Consider the following 21586-nt stretch of genomic DNA (forward strand, 5'->3'; position numbering starts at 1 on the left):
ATTGCCGGATCAGAAGGCTGAGATCCCGTCCTAGGTCTTGACTCTCCCACCTCGCTCCTGCGGGCGGTGTCTGTCCTGGTGGTGCGGTCCCTGGAGGAGCTGCCCCCCGCTGGAGTGTGCACTTCTGTTGGGGACGACATGGTACCTGTCGCTCAGCTGCGGCGCCTGTTTAAATAGATTGCTCCTTTTTTTATTTTCTCTCCTTCGCGCCACTGGCGCACTTACTGCTCCCTGCAGCGTCGGCTCCCGCATTTGGTGCCCCTGGTGCGCTCCTAGGTGAGACCGGGCGGCCCCTCCCGGACCCGGTCATCACCTCTCAGCCATCAGAGGGTGGAGCAGTCTAACGGAGTCTCCCCCGACGTTGCTTCCAGATCGCAGCACCTGCCGTTCTCATGGACACTGCGCAGGCGGCGTGCAAATCCAGGTACGTCCTCCTGAAGGATTAGCCTGAGGTTTCCTGGGAACAGGAAACCAAAACTGAGGAGGAAAGGCGGACCGCCCCTTTTATCTTCCTGTAGGGTTTCCTGTTCCAGATGGGGCGGATAAAATACCTCCAGTGGGTGCTGTCGTGGCGAAGGGTAAAAAAAAATAATTTATACTCCCCTCCTGCAATGGCACCATACGAGGAAAGCCGATGCAAGAGTTACCGGAGAGTGACTTGTTATGTCATGAGCAGAATGCAGCCAATGAGCAACCACTTGACAGCTGCAGCGTTTACTATTCATCAGAGCAAACCTGATGCAATATTGATGGGCATTTGCTGATTGGTTGCAGTCTACATGTAACAAACCAAGTCATTCTCCAATATCCGTGGCTCTGGCATCGTTGGAACGCCGTCGCTGCGGGAGGAGAGTACAGATTGTTTCTACTATAATTAGGGTCTTGAACTGATTAATCTTGGGTTGACCAGGGGTGGACAATCGTTTTATCTCATGTTCAATAGCATTACTTGGTTTGCAGCTCAGCTCCATTAAGACAAAGCTGTGACCTGTGACTAAAATTTGGCTACAGTGCCTATAGGAGTCTAATGTAGTTGGCGAAACACCCCATATCTCATGATTGGTTCAGACAGGCTGTATTTTTACTCACCGCTGATGTTTATGAGACTCACCAGGAAGTCTGTGCATGAAGAGTATATGTCCATTTTAAAAAGCGCTGTATAAATAAGTATAGACAAGGTATATTCACAAGCAGCAATATTGCTGCAGAAAGGTCATTCACGTGTGTACATACCCTCCATCAGGAGACATAGGCTGTTTGGTAAGTGAACAATTCCTTACTATAAGTCCCACTACCCAGATCTGCTTATCCAATAATGATCACATCTCACACTTGGCCAGCGATACATTTACCTTGAGCATTAGCTTGGACATGGAACGTAATTTCTCTGCTGTATAATGCTGTCTATGTAACAAGGGGTGATTCGCCATTTTTCTTAAGTGCATCATTACATTGCAAAGCTCAGAATTTTTTTCTAGAAGAAAAAAAAAAAAATATATACTCAAGTCCACAGCTGTTAATAAAAACAGGACACATTTCTTTATAATCATTGGGAAAGGTTTTATTTTTTACCTGATCCATCAATTGACCTCTTCAGTTTAATCATTAACTCATCATATAGTTGCTGCTGATTTGCGGACATTTGGCAAAACTTAATGTGATCTTGTTTAGGAGGCAACTGCTTGAGGACCTGACGAGACAGAAATCACAATACGTGGAGCAAATACTCAAAATTCTAAAATCTTCAGGTAGTGCCCCCCCAGGACAAAAAAAAGTCAATTAGTGTGTGGAACATAGATTCTTTCAGAGATTACCATCAAGGTTACGTTGGAACTAGTTCACAGGACCTTGGTCCTGCGGTCATGTCAATAGTCTGTGGATGCCAGACCAGAACATTGTGAATCTTCTACTACCTGTGGCATTCTCTGTCTCTTCTCATTTGTGGGCCCCTGTGATATCTTTTCTCATTGGAACATTATACTAGTAATAAAGTGAAATAAAATATCACAGATTGTCCATGACAATTAGAGGTCTCGGCCTAAAGGTCCTCTTTAGAGACTCCAAATAAGCACCACGTACAATCCGAAATTTGAGGCTAAAGGATGGGAAAATATAAAACCATAAGACTTCGCCCTACATACATTGCTTATCATTGGAGGGGAAGGGTCTCAGACTATGTTCACACGTTCAGTACTTTACATCAGTATTTGTAAGTCAAAATCATGAATTTTGCATTTTTCACCCACTCCTGGTTTTGGCTTACAAATACTGAAAGTGTGATCATGGCCTTGATCAAACTCTCCAGTCGGGGTAAGTGTTTTTTTACAGTAAGAATTACACAGCTTTAATAATGCAGCCAGTCTTGAATTGAAGCAGCACTGTAGTACAGCCAGCATGAATCGCCTGTCAGGTTCCCATTAATTATTACGTCAATATAACAGCAAAAAATTTTTGTTTCTAATTTTGACTGGTTAATTCTTTTGCTTAGTCAACTTGTCAAAGCAAATAGGTGTACATTGCTTTGCAGAACTGCATTTAAGGGTACTGGGTAGCAAGTGTAGTACTAGGGGCAGTAGCCGGATGACATTGCTGGTGAACCAGGATGGGGAGGCTTTTTTTTTTTTTTTTTTAGAGAAGGTAAAAGATTGTGATGGTAGAGAAGTAAAGGGTCAAAGACGTCTAGGCAACATACAACAGAAATGAGTTGTGGTGGAAAAAGTATTCACAGTGATTTGGGGCAAATGGAAAAAAGATGGATTTTTGGTTCTTACCGTAAAATCTCTTTCTTGGAGCCTTCATTGGGGGACACAGAATACCATGGGTGTATGCTGCTGCTGCTGCTAGGAGGCTGACACTATGCAAAAACAATAAAATTAGCTCCTCCCCGGCAGTATACACCCACCGACAGGCACCAAGCACCTCAGTTGGTGAAAAAGCAGTAGGAGAAGCAACGAGAAAAAACTCGAACCATATGTACCAACCCAACAGGGGACTCTAAGACCCAACACGGTACAACTGAAACAGGGAGGGTGCTGTGTCCCCCAATGAAGGCTCCAAGAAAGAGATTTTACGGTAAGAACCAAAAATCCATCTTTCTTTATCGCCTTATTGGGGGACACAGAATACCATGGGACGTCCCAAAGCAGTCCCAAGGGTGGGAACAGCAAAAAGGAACGAAAGTAACCGAAAGGCTCAGGTCGGCCGGTGAGCCACCGCCGCCTGCAGAACCTTCCTACCAACCACAGCATCAGACGAGGCCTGGGTATGAACCCTGTAGAACCTCGTGAAGGTGTGCAAAGATGACCAGGTTGCAGCCTTGCAAATTTGCATGGCCGAGGCCTGGTGACGAGCAGCCCACGAAGCCGCCACAGCCCGGGTGGAATGAGCTCTTACTCCCGGAGGAGGCCGCTTTTCCTGAAGACAATACGCTTCCAGAATGGTAGAACGAATCCAGCGAGCGATCGTGGATTTGGAAGCCGGAAGGCCCTTCTGGCGACCTTCAGAGATGATTAGCAAGGAATCGGACAGACGGAAGGAAGAGGTCCTGGCAAGATAGACACGCAGGGCTCTAACTACGTCCAGTTTTTGGAGAGACTTCTCAAGAGGATGAGATGGAGCCGGACAAAAAGAAGGAAGGACGATATCCTCATTGATATGGAAAGCGGAAACCACCTTTGGAAGAAAAGAAGGAACGGGCCTGAGGACGGCTTTGTCCTGATGGAGAATGAGGTAAGGGGAACGACATGACAAGGCCGCCAATTCAGAAACTCTTCTGATGGAGGAAATGGCGATCAAAAAGGTGACCTTCCAAGAGAGAAGGGACAAAGGAATGTCCTGGAGAGGCTCGAACGGCGACTTCTGGAGCGCGCTAAGAACGAGGTTGAGATCCCACGGGTCTATTGGCGAATGATGAGGGGGAGCCACGTGGGAAACCCCTTGTAGAAAGGTCTTGACCTGTGGTAGAGAAGCTAGCTCTCTTTGGAAGAGGATAGAGAGAGCGGAAACCTGGCCCTTGAGCGTACTGAGGGACAGACCCGCGTCTAACCCAGCTTGAAGAAACCCTAGGATAGACGGGATAGAAAACGACATTGGGAAGACTCTTCTATCATCGCACCAACGGAAAAAAGCCTTCCAGTACCTATAGTAAATGCGGGAAGAGGCTGGTTTCCTGGCTCTGATCATAGTTTGAATAACCTGACTGGACAGACCTGATTCCTTTAGAATTGCGGTCTCAATGGCCATGCCGTCAAACTCAGAGACTGAGAATTCTCGTGGTAAAGGGGGCCTTGCGAGAGAAGGTCTGGACGGTCCGGAAGCCTCCAGGGAACGTCCGCGAGCATGTTGACCAGTTCCGCGTACCAAGGCCGTCGTGGCCAATCTGGAGCAACTAGAATCACTGGTACGCCTTCCGATTTTATCTTTTTGACCACCCGAGGGATCAATGCCAGAGGCGGGAACAGATACGGAAGTTGAAACTGGGACCACGGAGTCACCAGTGCGTCGCATGCGACGGCTAGAGGGTCCCTGGACCTGGCTACGAACTGCGGCACCTTGTGGTTCATCCGAGATGCCATGAGATCGACATCCGGGGTGCCCCAACGGTCGCATATCTGAGAGAAAACCGCGGGGTGCAGGGACCATTCGCCGGACGCTAGGCCCTGGCGACTCAGAAAGTCGGCTGCCCAATTTTCCACCCCTGGAATATGGACGGCGGAGATTGTCGGAACGTAACGTTCTGCCCAGCGGAATATCTTGGCCACTTCTGACATTACCTGTTTGCTGCGCGTACCCCCCTGATGGTTTATGTACGCCACGGCCGTGGCGTTGTCCGACTGAATGCGGACCGGCTTGCCGGAAAGGAGGGGCTGCCAGTGAAGAAGGGCCAGGAAAATCGCCCTGATCTCCAAAAGATTGATTGGAAGGAGAGACTCCTGTGGCTTCCAGCGTCCTTGGGCCGCTTTCTGATGGAACACGGCTCCCCATCCTAGAAGGCTCGCATCGGTGGTGATGATTTGCCACTGAGGCGGAAGGAAGGACCTCCCTTGGAGAACTGACGCTGGCCGTAGCCACCAAGTGAGAGACTGCCTCACTCTGAGAGGAAGCCGAATAGGACGGTCCAAGGACATCGTGGTCATGTCCCAGGCTGAAAGCAGAGACAGCTGGAGAGGGTGAAGGTGATACTGCGCAAAGGGCACTGCCTCCATGGAGGCCACCATCTTCCCCAGGACCTTCATGCCGAACCGAATGGGAATGGGAGCAGGCCTCTTGAGAGTTTTGATGCACTTGGACAGAGTTGTAAATTTTTCCTTTGGAAGAAAAACACGGGCTAGCTCCGTGTCGAATTCCATACCCAGAAAGGTCAGACGCTGGGTGGGGACCAGAATGGACTTCTCCTTGTTGACTAGCCAACCTAGGCGGCTGAGAGTGTCCAGGGTTATCTGAAGGCTCCGGAGACAGTCCTGGCGAGACGAACCCTTGATCAAAAGATCGTCCAGATAAGGGATGATGAGGATCCCTCTGGAGCGAAGGATGGCCATCACAGTCGCCATCACCTTCGTGAAAACCCGGGGCGCTGAAGCCAGGCCGAAAGGAAGAGCTGTGAACTGAAAGTGGTCTCCCTGAAACGCAAATCGAAGATACTTCTGATGTTGCACACATATTGGAATGTGGAGATAGGCATCCCGAATGTCCACCGAGCAGAGAAATTCCCCGGGCTCCATGGAAGCAATCACCGACCGAAGAGACTCCATCCTGAAATGAAGAATCTTCACGTGGCGATTGAGCAATTTGAGGTCCAGAATAGGAAGAAGAGAGCCGTCTTTCTTCGGGACTACAAAGAGATTGGAGTAGAACCTGGAAAACCGTTCGTCTGAGGGAACGGGAACAATGACTCCGGCGGAAAGAAGGGAGGAAATGGCCTGCAGAAAACCCGGAATCTGGGCCCGCTGTCGCGGAGGCCGAGACCGGAAAAACCGTCTGTTCGGGAGTGAAGCAAATTCGATTTTGTAACCGGATGCGACGAGTTCTCTGACCCAAGCGTCGTCTACAACGGACAGCCAAGCATCCGCGAAAAAGGAAAGTCTGCCGCCCACCCTGGAAGAAATTCCAGGTGGGGGTGACCCGTCACTTAGACGAAAATCTGCCGGAATTGGCTCCTGCAGATCTGGAATATTGTCCTCTAGATCTCCAGCGAGGAGCGGGTTTGTAGGAAGGTTTCCTCTGATCCCGCTCCCTGGTGGCAGGCGGCCGATCCTGTTGAGTGGCTCTCTCCGTGGCAGAGAAGGGACGAAAAGGCCTGAATGGTCGAAACCCCCTTCTGTTGAAGGGACGTTTTGGTCGAGACTGGGGAAGCGAAGTACTTTTGCCTCCAGTGGCATCGGAAATTATCTGATCCAGCTTTGCTCCAAAGAGCCTAGAGCCATGGAATGGCAGATTGGTAAGCGACTTTTTCGAAGTAGTGTCCGCATTCCATGACTTTAGCCAAAGGACTCGGCGTACAGCTACTATGTTGCTGTTAGCCCTTGCTACGCAGCCGGCCGTGTCCAAGGAGGCGACCAAAAGGTATTTTCCCGCCTGGTTAATCTGATCTGCAAGATCTGCCAATTCGTCTTGAGGAGCTGACGCTAAGATGCCTCTGCGAAGGATTTTTGCCCAAGCGGAAATGACCTTCGCCACCCAGGCGGATGCGAAAATAGGGCAGAGAGAGGCGCCAGATGCCTCAAAGATAGACTTAGCCAGAGATTCAATCTGCCTGTCAGTAGGATCTTTGAGCGACGCCCCGTCTGGCAGAGAGAGCACCGTTTTAGAGGCTATCCGGGATACTGGAGGATCTACCTCTAGAGCCTTGGACCACTTTGAGAGCAGTTCTGCGTCAAAGGGGTACAGAACGTCCAAATACTTGCGGCCTGAGAAACGTTGTTCAGGGCGCTCCCAGTGTTTGGCTAAGGTAGTATTGAAATCGTTGTGATTGGGAAAGGTTCGGGACGGAGGTCTGGCTCGTCTAAGGACAACCGAGCTTTCCTGAGCTGGAGCCTCATCCTGTTTAAGTTTTAGTGTTTGGAAGATAGCTGCAAGACGACTATCGACCATGTCCCGCGTTTTAGAAACGCTGTTCCCCTCAGAGCTAGCTTCCGAATGAGAATCATCGCCTGACTGAAGGCTGTCATCTGAGGAAGGAGAAGGAGGCCTGGGAGCGGAAGGGCCCTGCGAGCTCGAGGACGAAGTGGACAGAGCCCGCTTCCTAGAAGACCTTCCCCGTCTGTCTCTCTGAAGGTCGCGGTCAGGTGCGGACGACTCACCCCGAGAGGTGGTCGGGGCAGAGGTGGCTGAGGATAGCTGAGGTAATCGTTCTAAAACCTGGACCAGCGACTGTGATACTTTTGTCAAGTCAGAAACAGACTGTGACATTGTAACGGCCCACTCCGGGGGGAGAGAGGAGGGAAGAGCGCCCTCCGCCCGGGACTCTGTGCGCTCCTGAGATGCTGACATATTGGAAGGACTGCAGGGGGGGCAGAATGGAGACGACTGACCCGATGCCCACTTCTTTTTACAGCGCGCACAGGCGTAATAGATAGCGGTGGGCCTGAAGCAGAGATCCCCTGAAGGGTTGGGCATAAGTAGACTGCACTGAATGGCCGCAGGATTTAAGGAATAACTGCCGAGGAGAGCTAATCTTTGCCTCAGAGCAGAGCCTACCGAGATTCTGTGAGCAGCAGAAAACGCTGAAGTGTCCCCCAAACAGCGCAGGAAGGAGTGAAACAACCAGGAAATCCTTGTGCTGGAGGCTGGGGGCGGAGCTTAGCGGCCGCTCCATGACTGGTTAACAGCGAAGGAGAGGGCATGGCCGAAGGAGGAGGCTGGCATATGAAACGAAAAGGAGCCCTGTGATGGGCTAGTAAAGGCGCGCTGAAAAGAGCGCGCTCAGGAAGGGAGGAGGGAGCACAGCGATGAGGAGACTGTGAGGGAAAGTGAAAGTGAAGACGCCGCAGCCCCATGCCAGCGCCGACATAACGGAGCTGATCTGACAGTGGCCCTGGGAAGTCTGCCTCCCCTGCTTGTGACGCTGTGTGGTGAGTGGAGGAATCCCCAGTGTCTCCCTGGGAGTGAGAAACAAGCGGCGTGAGCGCGCGGCAGGCAGAGAGGGCGGGAAATTCAAAAATTGTGGACCTGAAATCACAAAGGTACAACTTCTGCCATTCACGGAGGTTATGCGGGGCCGGAGGGAACGTACAGGCACTTACCTGACGTCCCTGAAGAGGATGACCACAGGGGCCCACGGGGAAACGGCAGGCCGCTGGGGGGAAGGGAGTCCTCTGTACCCGCATCCTGCAGAAGACGGCTTGAAACACCTGCGATCGCCGTCTTCCTCTCAGCCCTGTCCCGAGAGAGTGGTGAGGAGGGGGATTCGGCAAGGACTAGCCACCTGTCCACAACCCTTATCACCGGAAGGCGAAAGGGAAAAGTCCTGCCTGCGGTACTGAGAGTTGCGATGTGGATGACACCACACTGCTCGCTCAGCCGCATGATATGGGAAATCAGGGTGACAACTACACCCTGTTTCCCGATGGAAAATAACCTAAAAGACAAAAGAGGGAAAAATTAAAAAGTTCAGACTAAACCTGAAAAGAAAAATGCGGATCTGGGGAGATCCCGGTCCGCCTCCTACAGACACTAAGCACAAACTGAGGTGCTTGGTGCCTGTCGGTGGGTGTATACTGCCGGGGAGGAGCTAATTTTATTGTTTTTGCATAGTGTCAGCCTCCTAGCAGCAGCAGCATACACCCATGGTATTCTGTGTCCCCCAATAAGGCGATAAAGAAAAAGGAGGAAAGAACATCTACTATCACACATGACGTCACTGTTTGGTATTTTGCCTGCAACTGTGTATGTTTTGTAGCTATGAATTTAATTTTGATAGTAATCTCCATCCAGGTACAATTTCTTTTAAGACTCTAGCAAGAGTTTTTACACAACTCGGTATCATGTTAGATCATTAGCTATCCAGCTCTCAAAGTATAAGAATGTATACTTAAGGGGTCTTTCCCCAAAAAAACAAGGTATGCCATATCCACAGGATAGGGGATGACTAGCGATGAGCAAGCATGCGAGTGCTAACAGACCATCTTCAGCGTGCTGTAATACTGTATTTAAGCCCCGCAGCTGCATGTCTCTCAGCTGTTCGACAGCTGCAACACATGCAGGGATTGCCTGTTTGTTGGGCTCTCCATGCATGTGTTGTAACGGTCACATAGCGACAACACATGCAGCTGAGGCGCCGAACAGCTGATTGTAATCGATACAGGTATCCATGTTCCCTTAGCTTCAGCTATTCGGGAAGCGTTATAGCTATTCGGATTAGGACTTATCTGAAGCTATTCGCTCATTCCTATTGATGACCATTGGGGATATGACACCACTGCGACCCCACCAGCAATCCGACACAGTGCTGTGGCGTCTGTAAGCCAAACATCCAACTGCACAGCACTGCCTCACTACTGAGCATGTACATAAAATGCCGCACAGATTCATCTCAACTAAAAGCCCAGATCCTTAGATCAGGAATAGAACAGACATTTTTAGGACATTTCATAACTTTCTCAAATTCTTAGTAAAAAAAAAAAAAAAATTTACAGCACATCCTGCACTACTATACCCATTCATTATATTAGTTTAGGAGTCTGAATCACTCCATTTTGTACCGACTCCACCAAAATGGACACAGACTCAAAACTTCACAGCCTTGAACCCAACAATGGTAGGTAGTGGATGCTCAACCTCAGCTCTGTTCAGTCAATAGAACCGCTGGAAGTAGCCAAGTACAATGCTCGCTACGTCCCTTACACAAGGGATGGAGCAAAGGTCGAGCATGAACCCATCAGCTCCAATCAAGCAAAACAGGGCTATGGAGCCCTGTTCTATTGATCAGCAATTTAACCCCTCATAAATATATTACATTGCAAATTTATTACAATCCATCATGTGTCTCTTACCTCACTTTTTACTCTTTTGAGAATAAATGGCTTCATGATTAGTTTTGCATGGGCAATTCTCTCCTTTTCAAAAGTGCTTTGCTCATCAGTAGATTTCTAAATGAAAAGATCATTAGACAAACAGAAATACATACTATTAGCAACCACACTGCCAACTTCTGCCTTGTAAGCAAATATGCAACAGCGCTATCAAATCTGCTTGTTAAAAAAAAAAAAAAAAAAAAAAAACTACAACTTTTGTCATTTGTCTAATCTAAAAAACATTTTCAGTTCTGTGACCAGTGTAAAAGCAAAGTGTTTTTATTAGGTCATAATTCTACTTGAACACTAAAATTTACAGTAGGCGAATTTAGTAGTGTGAAAAAGACGACAGAGAAAAGCAGTTCCAAAAAGCCTATGATTCTAGGGAGCAACAAGAAAACTGAAGTGACTGTGTGTTATGTTGAGAAACATACATACAAGTGCTTTATTCTTATTGTAAAGATACATATCTATAACAAGATGGCGATCATCTTAGTACATGGAATGTACTGTATGATACTGTGGTATTAAAGGGGTTGCCCACTACCAGGAGAACCTCTTTTTGATCAAAATGTTTGACCCCCATACTCCCCCTCCTGTGCTGCCGCCGTTCTTGCGGTGTCGGCACTCACGGTCACGAGGTTCCTGTGCTGCTGTGACATATGAGGCCAGTGCCCATTCAACGCCGGCGTCACTGTCTTCGCCTTCAGAAAAATCGAACATGAAGAGGAAGTCCGGGCTGCAGCTGCTCTCGCACTTCCTCTTCCTGCTCAATTCAACATGAGGCGAGGACAGGGACCCAGTGCTGATCGGACGCTGGCGTCACAGCAATCGCACGGGAGAGGGAGTGCTGACACTCCAGGAATGGCGCCAGCACGGGAGGAGAGTAAATACTTTATTATTTTATGGGGCGAAGCGAGGGTTACGAGAAGTTGTCCATGTAATGGACAACTTTTTTTCCAAGGGAACCGACAGCTGACATGTTGCCCAATCCATGGACAGCATGTATCAGACACTGGTGGCAAATACTTTAAAAGCAGCCATGACCAATCCATATGTGAGACTAATCTGACAGGAGGGACACGTCTCTCTAAGAGGAGCTGGCAGCCATGAGCTGTGGTATGTGCAGACCATGTTCCCATAGCACATTTAGGGGTACTTCACACTAAGCGAGATCGCTGATGCATCACAGATTGTGACGCGCCAGTGATCTCGCTGTGTGTGGCACGCATCAGCGACCAGCCCCCCCCGCCGGGTATCGCTGATCGTGCAGGAATGTCCTGGGCCATTTTTTGATCATTGGTCTCCCGCTGGACAGCACGCATCGCTGCGTGTGGCAGTGGGAGACCAACAATCAGCGAGCTCCCAGTGCTGTAAGCAGATGCTGTGAGCTGGTAACCAGGGTAAATAGCGGGTAACTAAGCGCGCTCGTCCCTTAGTTACCCGCTGTGTATCCTGGATAACAGCGTGCTCGCGCTGGTATCCAAGGTAAACAGCGGGTAACTAAGCGACCCGCGCGCTTAGTTACCCACTATTTACCCTGGTTACCAGCGTCCTTGCTGGCCCTGATCGCTGGTGAGTCTGCCTGTTTGAGAGCTCACCAGCGATCATGTAGCAACGCACTAGCGATCCTGACCAGGTCGTATCGTTGTCGGGATCGCTGGTGCGTCATTTAGTGTAACGGGACCATTAGATCCCAGCACAGGAATTTTTTTTTTTTTTTTTAAAAACATTCATTGATTGATCCATTGATTAAAGATGCACTGGAGCAGGTCACTTTTCCATGGAGACAGATGGGAGCGGTGGTAAAAACTGATGAAAACGCTGGAAGGCGAGTATCAAACAGGGGCGATGGGACTTTCATTTAGAGCGCCACTCCAGCAGTGCAATATTAAAAAGAAAAAATTGCTGGAGCATAGCTTTAATATTGTGCAGTCACATTATATAGCACTGTGTACTTGGAAACCAGAGTTAAATTTTCACTGTATGAGTCATAAGTAAGTCACTGGCAGGGGGGAGGAGTGGAGCAGCGGGGTCAGGAGTTAAGCCCCCGTTACACATAGCGATATCGCTAGCAATATCGCTGTAATGTCACCGATTTTGTGACGTAGCAGCGATATTGCTAGCGATATCGCTGTCTGATACTTACCTCCGGCCGGCTCCCCCGCTGCTCATCGCTGGTCGTGCGAGAACGTCCTGGACCATTTCTCGTCGGGCGCTTCCTGCTGGGGGCTCCCTGTGGTGCCGATGAGAGACGCGTGGACGAGGGCGGGAGGACGTCAGGATCGCCTCGTCTGACAGGTAAGTAGCGACCCCCGACCGCTGCTATGTCGCTGGTGAGATCTCCCTGTGTGGCAGCTCACTAGCGACCACTTAGCGATGCACCAGCGACCCATATCGTTGTCGGGATCGCTGGTGCATCGCTAAGTGTAACGGTACCCTTACAAGGGGAATGATTTTTGCAGGGTAAAGAGACTTCCTATTTCAACATAGAGCAAATAAAACAAGCTAGAAAGGCAAAATGAGCAATTGTAAGTACAAGTGCTATATAATAGGAGGACTGCAAAATATTCAGAGGATACAAACTTTGATTGGAGTACTTATTTAAGATGTACTTTGTGGGAAACCTTTAACAATTTATTAACATTTATTAACATCCTATCTGGCAATATAGGGAGAAATGCAAAGTACTACATCTGGGCAATAAAAATGAAAAAAGCATATATAGAATGGGAGGAATAGGGCTAAGTGACAGCACATGTGAAAAAGACTTGGGTATACTAATAGATCACAGACTGAATATGAGTCAACAGTGTGATGCAGCAGCAAAAAAGGCAAATGCAATTCTAGGATGTATTAACAGAAGCATACAGTCTAGATCACGTGAAGTCATTATTTCCCTCTACTCCTCTTTGGTCAGACCTCATCTGGAATATTGTGTCCAGTTTTGGGCACCACATTTTAAAAAAGACATCAACAAACTGGAGCAAGTTCAGAAAAGAGCGACCAGAATGGTGACCGGTCTACAAACCCTGTCTTATGAGGAAAGGTTGCAGGATTTGGGAATGTTTAGTTTGCAAAAGAGAAGACTGAGAGGAGACTTAATAGCTGTCTACAAATATCTAAAGGGCTGTCACATTGTAGAAGGATCAACTTTATTCTCATTTGCACAAGGAAAGACTAGAAGCAATGGGATGAAACTGAATGGGAGGAGACACAGATTAGATATTAGAAAAAACTTTTTGACAGTTAGAGTGATCAATGAGTGGAACAGGCTGCCACGAGAAGTGGTGAGTTCTCCTTCAATGGAAGTCTTCAAACAGAGGCTGGACAGACATCTGACTGGGATGATTTAGCGAATCCTGCTTTGAGCAGGGGGTTGGACCAGATGGCCCAGGAGGTCCCTTCCAACTCTACGATTCTATGAATATGTAGTAGGGTAGGGTTATTCAATTGGATTATCTCCCTGAGGTAATATTATTTATTATTATAGTGCCATTTATTCCATGGCGCTTTACATATGAGGAGGACTATACATAATACATACAAGTACAGTAATCTTAAACAATACAAGTCACGACTGGCACAGGGGGAGAGGACCCTGCCCGCGAGGGCTCACAATCTACAAGGGATGGGTGAGGATACAGTAGGCGAGGGTATCTACTATTATGATGCCTACGCTAGTTGAATTTGTCACAGCCCACTTAAAAGAGTTATGGTGCATTTAGACAAGTAGATAATTGCTGAGTGTTAGCAGGTATGCTCGTTCCCAATTATGTGAGTGCAATCATGCTAGTAATCAATAAACAAGAGTGTTTTGATCACATAACAGCAACACATCAACCCAACCTGTGTAAACAGGACATGTGCTGCCAATAAAGATACCATATAGAAGCAGACCGATCGTATGAGCCATCAATCTGTTCCCATTATTTTTAGCTTGTATAATTAGCCTGGTAAATGAACGCTGAGCAACTTGTGTATAGTCAACCAGTGCTTGTTAATGGTGCTTGAAAGGCCAAAAAAGGCTTTTATAAATGCACCATGTTATAGGTTTTCAGATGAGAGGGGAGAGTAATAGGAAGTACTTGCATTTTCTTTGATTTATTTCACATCAAAAATGTTTAAAAAGTGATTAATCACATCTTAAATCAGACTTGTATGCTTATGAAACTATTCCAATAACTAGGATGACACATCCTCAGCAGAGAGGCATTTATTACCATTAGGGCTCATTCACACGTCAGTTTTTCTAGTACCAGTGCTATGTGGTTTTTTTCACGGATAACATTCGTACCCAAGCTATTCTATGGGGCCGTTTACATGTCTGATACCCCGCCAGTGGTCTGTGGGTAAACATCAGAGACATGTCCGGTTTTGATCCTAGCGTCGGCAAATGCAAGTATATGGGTCCGAGAAGGAGGAAGAAAAAAAAAAAAAAAAATCAGACCACACTAGGGATGCCATCATGGAAAATAATGTTATACAGAAAAGAAAGAAAAGAAATGGTGATGAAGGGAGGGGTTGCAGGGTGCAGTTGTGTTCAGATGGAGATACTAAATGTTTAGCTTTATAAAGGATTCATTCCCAATTACCGCTTTGGAGGAGAACATTCTCTTGAGCTCACTGGTACTGCTGCTGAACATGTGTGGCATCACAAAATTCAGGAGAGACATGAGTTCCAGCAGATTGTTTTGGACGGGAGTTCCCGTTAGCAGCAAACGATTCTTGGCCTGTTAGGACAACAGGAGGACATAATGAGAACTATATATGGCACCAGACAGCTAATGTGACAAAATATGGCCAAGACACACAAAAGCACGGTCATAATTGGTTTGTAGCTTCTTTTGCTCCATGGCCATGTATTAGGCACAACTGTGCTTCCAAAAATGACCACCAACGTGCACACAATGATGGAGATCATCAAGACTGGCGTTCTTTACTATTTTGGTGCAATTTTTCAACTGGTGTGCATCCCGTTGTAAACCAGTCAGGCAGAGTAAAAGGAGTTTTACACATAGTGATATCGCTAGCAATATCGCTAAAACGTCACTGATTTTGTGACGTTATAGCGATATCGCTATGTGTGATACTTACCTCCGACCGGCTCCCCCGCCGTCTGTTGCTCATCGCGAGAAATCGGGCGGCTCCATTTCTCGTCGTCTACTTCCTGCTGGGCTTCCTGCTGTGTCAGACGAGCGAAGCGTGGAGGCGGGCGGGAGGACGTCAGGATCGCTGTGTGCGAAAGGCGAGTATCGTGCGCTGCGTCGCTGCTGCATCGCTGTGAGATCTTTCTGTGTGAAAGCTCACTAGCGATCATTTAGCGATGCACCAGCGATCCTGACCGGGTCGGATCACCAGTCGGATCGCTGGTGCATCGCTAAATGTAAAAGGGCTTTAAGACTATACACTCGTTCAATATGCTGCTCCTCAGACTGACAAGCTGCAATCCGCATTATAAGTGCCTAAAACAGGTTGCAGCCTGAAGTAGGTGAAGGCAACTATCTTGCAGAACCACTTTCAATGTTTCCTAAGCATATGCAAAAAAAAAAAGGAATAATGGATCTCTTTTGCCAACGTTTCAGGAGCCATTTCTGTACAAACATTTCTAAGCACTTTAAATGTTGGTGGCCTCCTGAAAAGCAAAGTCAAGAGCTGCAGAGATGTATGAAACCAGAAGGCAATACCCCAAATCCCCCCAATCACCAGTACCCACAGGCATAAGAGCACTACCACCCAATACGTGCAAACACTGTAAACAGGTGCCATGCGATGATGGGCTGGCACTCATTCACACTTTTTGGTTATTGTTCCTTCTATGGAGCCATTACATAATGAGGAGAGGAAATGCTGCCTCCACACACACACTGCCTTCTCTTCCACAGCTCTAACACACCAGCGAGTGACATAGGTAGCTTTTATCTTGCCTTAATCTTTATGTGCTTTGTAATTCAGGTTTAATTGCTCTTTAATAACCATCATTTTAGATTTCTACATAAAATTATCTTCAGCAACTTGAAAATGATCTATTACTTACAAATGGGAGCCAAGAAATGTTAATAAGCAGCCAATGGCATTTTCCAACAGCAGCATGAACATGCAAGTAGAGAGGCGCTCTCATATTTCACGGTCTCTTGTAAAAGCCATTACCACCCTATCGGAGACTAGCTAGATTCCTGAGTAAATATGATAATGTTCGCTAATCTTTACAGATTAATGTGTGTAAAACAGCTTGCAAGTGTTTCAAGTCAAGGCAGCTTCTTCCTCTGACACTGATGTATTATAGGACACAATGTGAACCACAGACTGAAAACCACGCTTGTCCAAGCAGTGTAATTTATTGCAGACATGAACACTTAATACGCATTCAAGTTCAGATTTGCTCCTCTGAAGTATGGAAATAAATCAATAGAATGGCCGAGCATGTGTAATGGCGAGACTTTGGAGGCTACAAGAGCACTGCACGAACGCTCCTTGGAAATGACACATGTCGGGTGACACTTACATTTAGAGTCATGAGGTGCTGATAGCGAATGGAACTCATGTTTTTCAGCATGTGTCCTTCGTCAAACACTGCATAATTGATCTTCAAGCGACGAAACAAACTGCGATCCTCAGCACCGCTGATTGCGCAATTGTACCTGCAAACAAGCATTTTATGGCCTTATAAATGCGAGGCACAGCTTATTAAAGTGATTACAGGCATATGCCTCATCTATCGACATAGCGTCTAAGCAGCTCCTAAATATTTGTACTTTGCACAGAGAGTCACACACTGCTCCTATCATAAAGAAAACCTCTACATAAAAAGGAAAATTAGCAGCTATTAAGCTACTAGCTCCGAGATCTAAAGCACCACTCCAGCAGCTGGAGTGGTGACAATAATGTAAGTTCCCTGCCCCGATCCTCATTCTCACAAGCTGCCATCTGCATCCATTACTGCTGCTGCTCTGGTCAGACTCCAGCAGATTATGACCTGACGGACCGCGCTCCAGTGTTTGTCGAGTGATCCGGAAGTCACAACTCAATGTAAGGCTATACAGAACAAGGCTATCATAGACTTCCATTTAGAGCTTGTGACTGTTACCTTTTACTGCCGGTCAGTCAGTAATTGAGATCACAAGATGGCGGCATGGGACTTGAGCAGCGCCAGGAAGAGGTGAAGATGGCAGCTGGTAAGAGTAATAGTAAGGTCAAGCACCTTACATTAATGACACCACTCCAATGATGAAATAAACAAAACACTGGAGTGGTTGTTTTAATTGTCTCTAGTAGTGTATGCTACATTCTTACAATACACAAATCCATATATTATATAGGTTTACTTCATGCAAGAACAAAGTGATGTTGGTTGTGGAAATGTGGCATGTTCACCACAAGAGGTCGCCCTATAGCTAGAAATTGCAATTACTCAATGCACGGTAAAACTTACGTTGTGACGATAACAGTAAATTCTACAATTTTACTCAGGATGTCATATCGTAAGTGCTTTCTTTCTTCCTGAGAACCTACACAAAATAGAAGAATGGGAATCAGTGCTTAAAAAACAAACTTATGTTTGTAACTCATTCTGTGTGAAAAGGAATAATAAACTATATACCATAATATAGTAAGATATTCAGATCTGGACACCACTGATTGAACTCTCGGACCCAGTTGTCTATGAAATAAAAACAGAAAGTTAAGCACTTCAAGGGGATTATAACTGGATATTGTATAATAGATTACCATTTAGACTACTTGCCGTGGATAAATCTTATCCCTCTCCCCACACCCACAACAGAAATGTATAGTTATATTCAGACTGAATTCGTTAATTTGTACTTTGTGAAATCTGCAGCAATAATTTTGTATGCCTCATTAACACATCCGTTTTTTTCATCCGAGAAAACAGCCTGATCTGGATGGCAGTTTCTTCCATTTTTGGTCCTTATGTCTGATTTGCCATCAGTTTTTTCCCTTATGGCTCATCGAGAGATCAGAATAGGACATGCTCTGAGTCTTATGGATCTATGAATTTCTCGAATGTATGACCCATAGTGTTGATGGATCTATTCAGAGTGAAACGGTCAAAAAACAGGGACATTTCAAAGCAGATGTGTGAATGCACAGTCAATAACGGCTGTAAGAATGTAGTTGACTATGCACTTTAAAAGGATCAGTCTGCCAAGAGGTTTTCCAGAGGAGTTCTCTTCTCACCTAATGTGGAAGCTGGAACAACCACAAGATGTGGGCCGTTGTCTCCGTTCAGGTAAAGATGTGCAAGGAATGCTATGGCTTGAACGGTTTTTCCCAAACCCTGCAAAGTAAAAGACAACAAAATCGTAAATGAGTGAGTCCCACCATGAAGCTAAATACTGTGAGCCGCTGCAGAGACAATGACCAACATTCACCCACAGAAGCAATGACAGCTCTTCTACCAGTCGTGGGCTCAGCACTTGTCCCTTTGACACCTTAAGGACCTTCAGGAAGAGGGCGGCCAGCTGGAGACATCATAAAAAGCCCATGACTGCATCTGACTCCAACCCCCCCCTCCCCCCCCCCCCCCCCCCGAAAAAAAGGGATGGAGGAGAGGTAGAAATGGCATAAGAGCCAAATGGGAGTCCTTAGCCTAGCATTTAAGTGCTTTCCTCTAGCAAACTGAAGTTAGAAGATTAGGGAAATGACAGTGACCCTGTAATATACAGCAATGGAGAACAATGAAATAATTACTAACCATCTCATCAGCCAAAATCCCATTTACATTGTGCGTGTGCAGGAGAGCTAGCCAATTCAAACCAATCTTCTGGTAAGGTTTGAGCACCAGGCTGCAAAAAAGCCATAAAATGTCAGTAAGTCTTGTTGGGCTTCTTAGGCCGTGTTCACACGCTGAGGATTCTGGCAGAATGGAGACCTTGCAGAGTCTGCACATGGCTTAATGGCTAGCATCAGGGCTATGGAGTCGGTAAGTCAAACCAGCAACTATGATATTTCCCTGACTCCACAGCACTGGCTAACATGATTGCCTTGCAGCAACGGGTCCAGAAACCTGTGTTTATGAGGGTCCACCTAGTTACTCTGCTTTCCTACAACACTCCAGGAGGTTAACTGGCTTCAGATGAAATGTATCTTAAAGGGTACACAACCCATTCTAAAATATTGTTTTCCCAAGTGTAAAATAAAAATCTCAGCTACTCACTTGCAGGACCGCCGCAATTCAAGCAATGACAGCAGGAAATCTCCGAGGCCTTCCAGGACCACTGCCATGCCATTTGAGAACTGCAGCCAATCAGTGTATATTAATAGGCTGCAGCGCTCACATTTCCCAAGGACAGAACTCAGATGTCTGGGGATGGTGCAAGAATGGCAGCCCTTATGCAGTCGCTAATTGTCCCACATGAGCGCTGTTAGCCAACGTCACGTGAACACCAACATTACTCAAATGGTGCTGTGTGGGAAGTACTAGAATTTATTTTTTTATTCTACACTGTGCAATACAGTATTTAATAAAGAATTGTCAGAGTATTAAGTACGAGCATGTGAGTGAGAGAATGTGCATAAGCGCCATAATCGCTAAACAGCACTACAAAATATTGTGGCGCTGTATAAAGAATTGGCTAAAAATAAAATGAACCTTGACAAATCTGCAAACATTCTAGCAGTAATGGAATATTTTAAGCTCAATGTTCAAAAACAACAACAACTCTAAAATCTGTGCAGAATGATGGCCATGCCGGGGATCTCAAAGTCTACAGCATGTTCTTTACTACCAGTTTAAGTAAACTACAAAGCAGACGATTCTCTCCATTTAATATAAATTGGACTGACCAATCTGCAGCAGAAATTTGTTTCTGCTGTGGATTGTGTACGACGAGAATTATCCTAAGCATATCTACAGCCTTATAATTGTGGTGTAGAAGTTAGAAAGATGATCTTTCCACTGAGAGAATACATGGCAGCATAGCACAGCTAGTATTCTCCTAGTTCTGATCGGCAAGCCTACCTCTTTGAGAGAATAGATGGCGGCTCTACGTTCCATCCACTTTCCCCATCCTCAGTGATGTGAGTGACTTGCTTCATCAACTTCCTTGAAATGTCTTCACATTTGTTCATAAGCTTCAAAACCACCTCTCGCTCTTTGATCAATATTTTGCAGTCCCAAATCAGGTCTATTGAAAGTGTATTCACTGCGTTCACTTTATTAAGCTGCAGAGAAAAGCTTTTATTTAATATCGATTCACATTTCACGGTCCATTTCTTTTATACCACGCCTAACCAGCAGGCGGCACTCTTACACCTCATTCCACAAGCTAGAATGCGGAGTAGCGCATTTTCTATTTTTTACCACAAAATTAGAAAGAGAAGCCATGATGTCTGTGTACATTCACGCTGCCATGTTTAGTCTCAACATTTCTATTACCATTATGTAACAAAAAACCCAAAACCCTTACACAAAGGTTGATTGACTTGTAAAGTATAAATTATATACAGTACACACTAACATGACGGTAGAGTCAGACAAGATAACTTGCATTTAAAAGATATGAAGAAAGTGGCATACGGTTAGAAGCCTCAATCCTACATACTTCATTAGCCTTCAGCACTATGTCCCTACACACCAGTGATTGGGTACGAAGTGTGGTCTGCACGAGCGGTCATGCTGCTGACACCCAAGTGCAATCTGGCAATCCGGATGCGGCTGTCCTGTACACTGAACAGTACAGTTATTAAAAACTTCCTCTCTAGACACCATAAATGCTCGCTCTGCAGCTACCAGGGCTGTGGAGTCAGAGTCGTGGAGTCGGAGCCTACTTTGGTGGAGTCGGGAGTCATGGAAATTGAGGAGTTGGAAGTTTGGCTTATCGACTCCACAGCCCAGGTAGCTACAGGCACCACTACTTTCATTTTCTTCAGCACTGTTTTTCTGAAGTCATGCTTAAAAAAAAAAAAAAAAAAAAAAAAAAACACATTCAAAATGATAGGTCACATTGCACAGTTTTTCAAAAATGTTACAAGTAGGATGGGCTTTATAACTACATATAAAGCGTATAGCAGATAACGTGCAGTAAATGTACAGGGCTGATGTGTTCATGCTCATATCCGGCAACCAACAGAGCAGGTAACAGCTGATCATTGGTCAGCAATACATGGAATTTGCCACTTTCAGTCTGTATTTGAACACAAATTCATGCATTCATTCTATGCAGGTCCACCAATCAGCAATCTGATCAAACCAACTGGGTGAAGAGACTCACATTATCATATGATTATGGAAGGTAAATGGCCCCTTTAAAGATTCAAATGAATAAGGATATACTAGGCTGCAAGTGAACAAACAGTACTTGCAACTGAATTATTAAAAGCCGGCTAAATGAGCAAAAGTAAAAAACTGAGTGACGGGCAAAACTGGAACAGTTACACATCTGTGTCAGAGGAGCGTCAAAATCTTGTAACATGTTCCTAGTGTGCAGTGGGCCAAGAAAGGGCGTATTGGCGGCAGTGGCTTGGGAACGCATAGCTCATTACTATTCCCCTCCATCACTGTGCATTCTAGCACTGACATTTCTGCCCTGTCCTGTGCTCTGCTACCGACATCA

General features: G+C 46.3%; 1 protein-coding gene across 2 annotated transcripts in view; it reads right to left on the reverse strand.

The window, feature by feature from the left end:
- Positions 1–21586, reverse strand: part of SMARCAD1 (SNF2 related chromatin remodeling ATPase with DExD box 1) — a 217570-nt gene that overhangs the window by 54323 nt on the left and 141661 nt on the right. For both annotated transcript variants that reach the window (XM_073590005.1, XM_073590013.1), the window contains 10 exons: positions 19993–20195; positions 18727–18817; positions 18210–18309; positions 17611–17670; positions 17443–17518; positions 16516–16651; positions 14606–14743; positions 9990–10085; positions 1573–1690; positions 1353–1474 (listed from right to left, as the gene is read on the reverse strand). In XM_073590005.1, coding sequence (XP_073446106.1) covers positions 1353–1474; positions 1573–1690; positions 9990–10085; positions 14606–14743; positions 16516–16651; positions 17443–17518; positions 17611–17670; positions 18210–18309; positions 18727–18817; positions 19993–20195 — 1140 coding nt within the window. The remainder of the gene's footprint in view (positions 1–1352; positions 1475–1572; positions 1691–9989; positions 10086–14605; positions 14744–16515; positions 16652–17442; positions 17519–17610; positions 17671–18209; positions 18310–18726; positions 18818–19992; positions 20196–21586) is intronic.

This window comes from Dendrobates tinctorius, unplaced genomic scaffold (genome assembly GCF_039654945.1).
Source record: "Dendrobates tinctorius isolate UK_male_01 unplaced genomic scaffold, ASM3965494v1 ptg000011l, whole genome shotgun sequence".
Taxonomy (NCBI): Eukaryota; Metazoa; Chordata; class Amphibia; order Anura; family Dendrobatidae; genus Dendrobates; species Dendrobates tinctorius.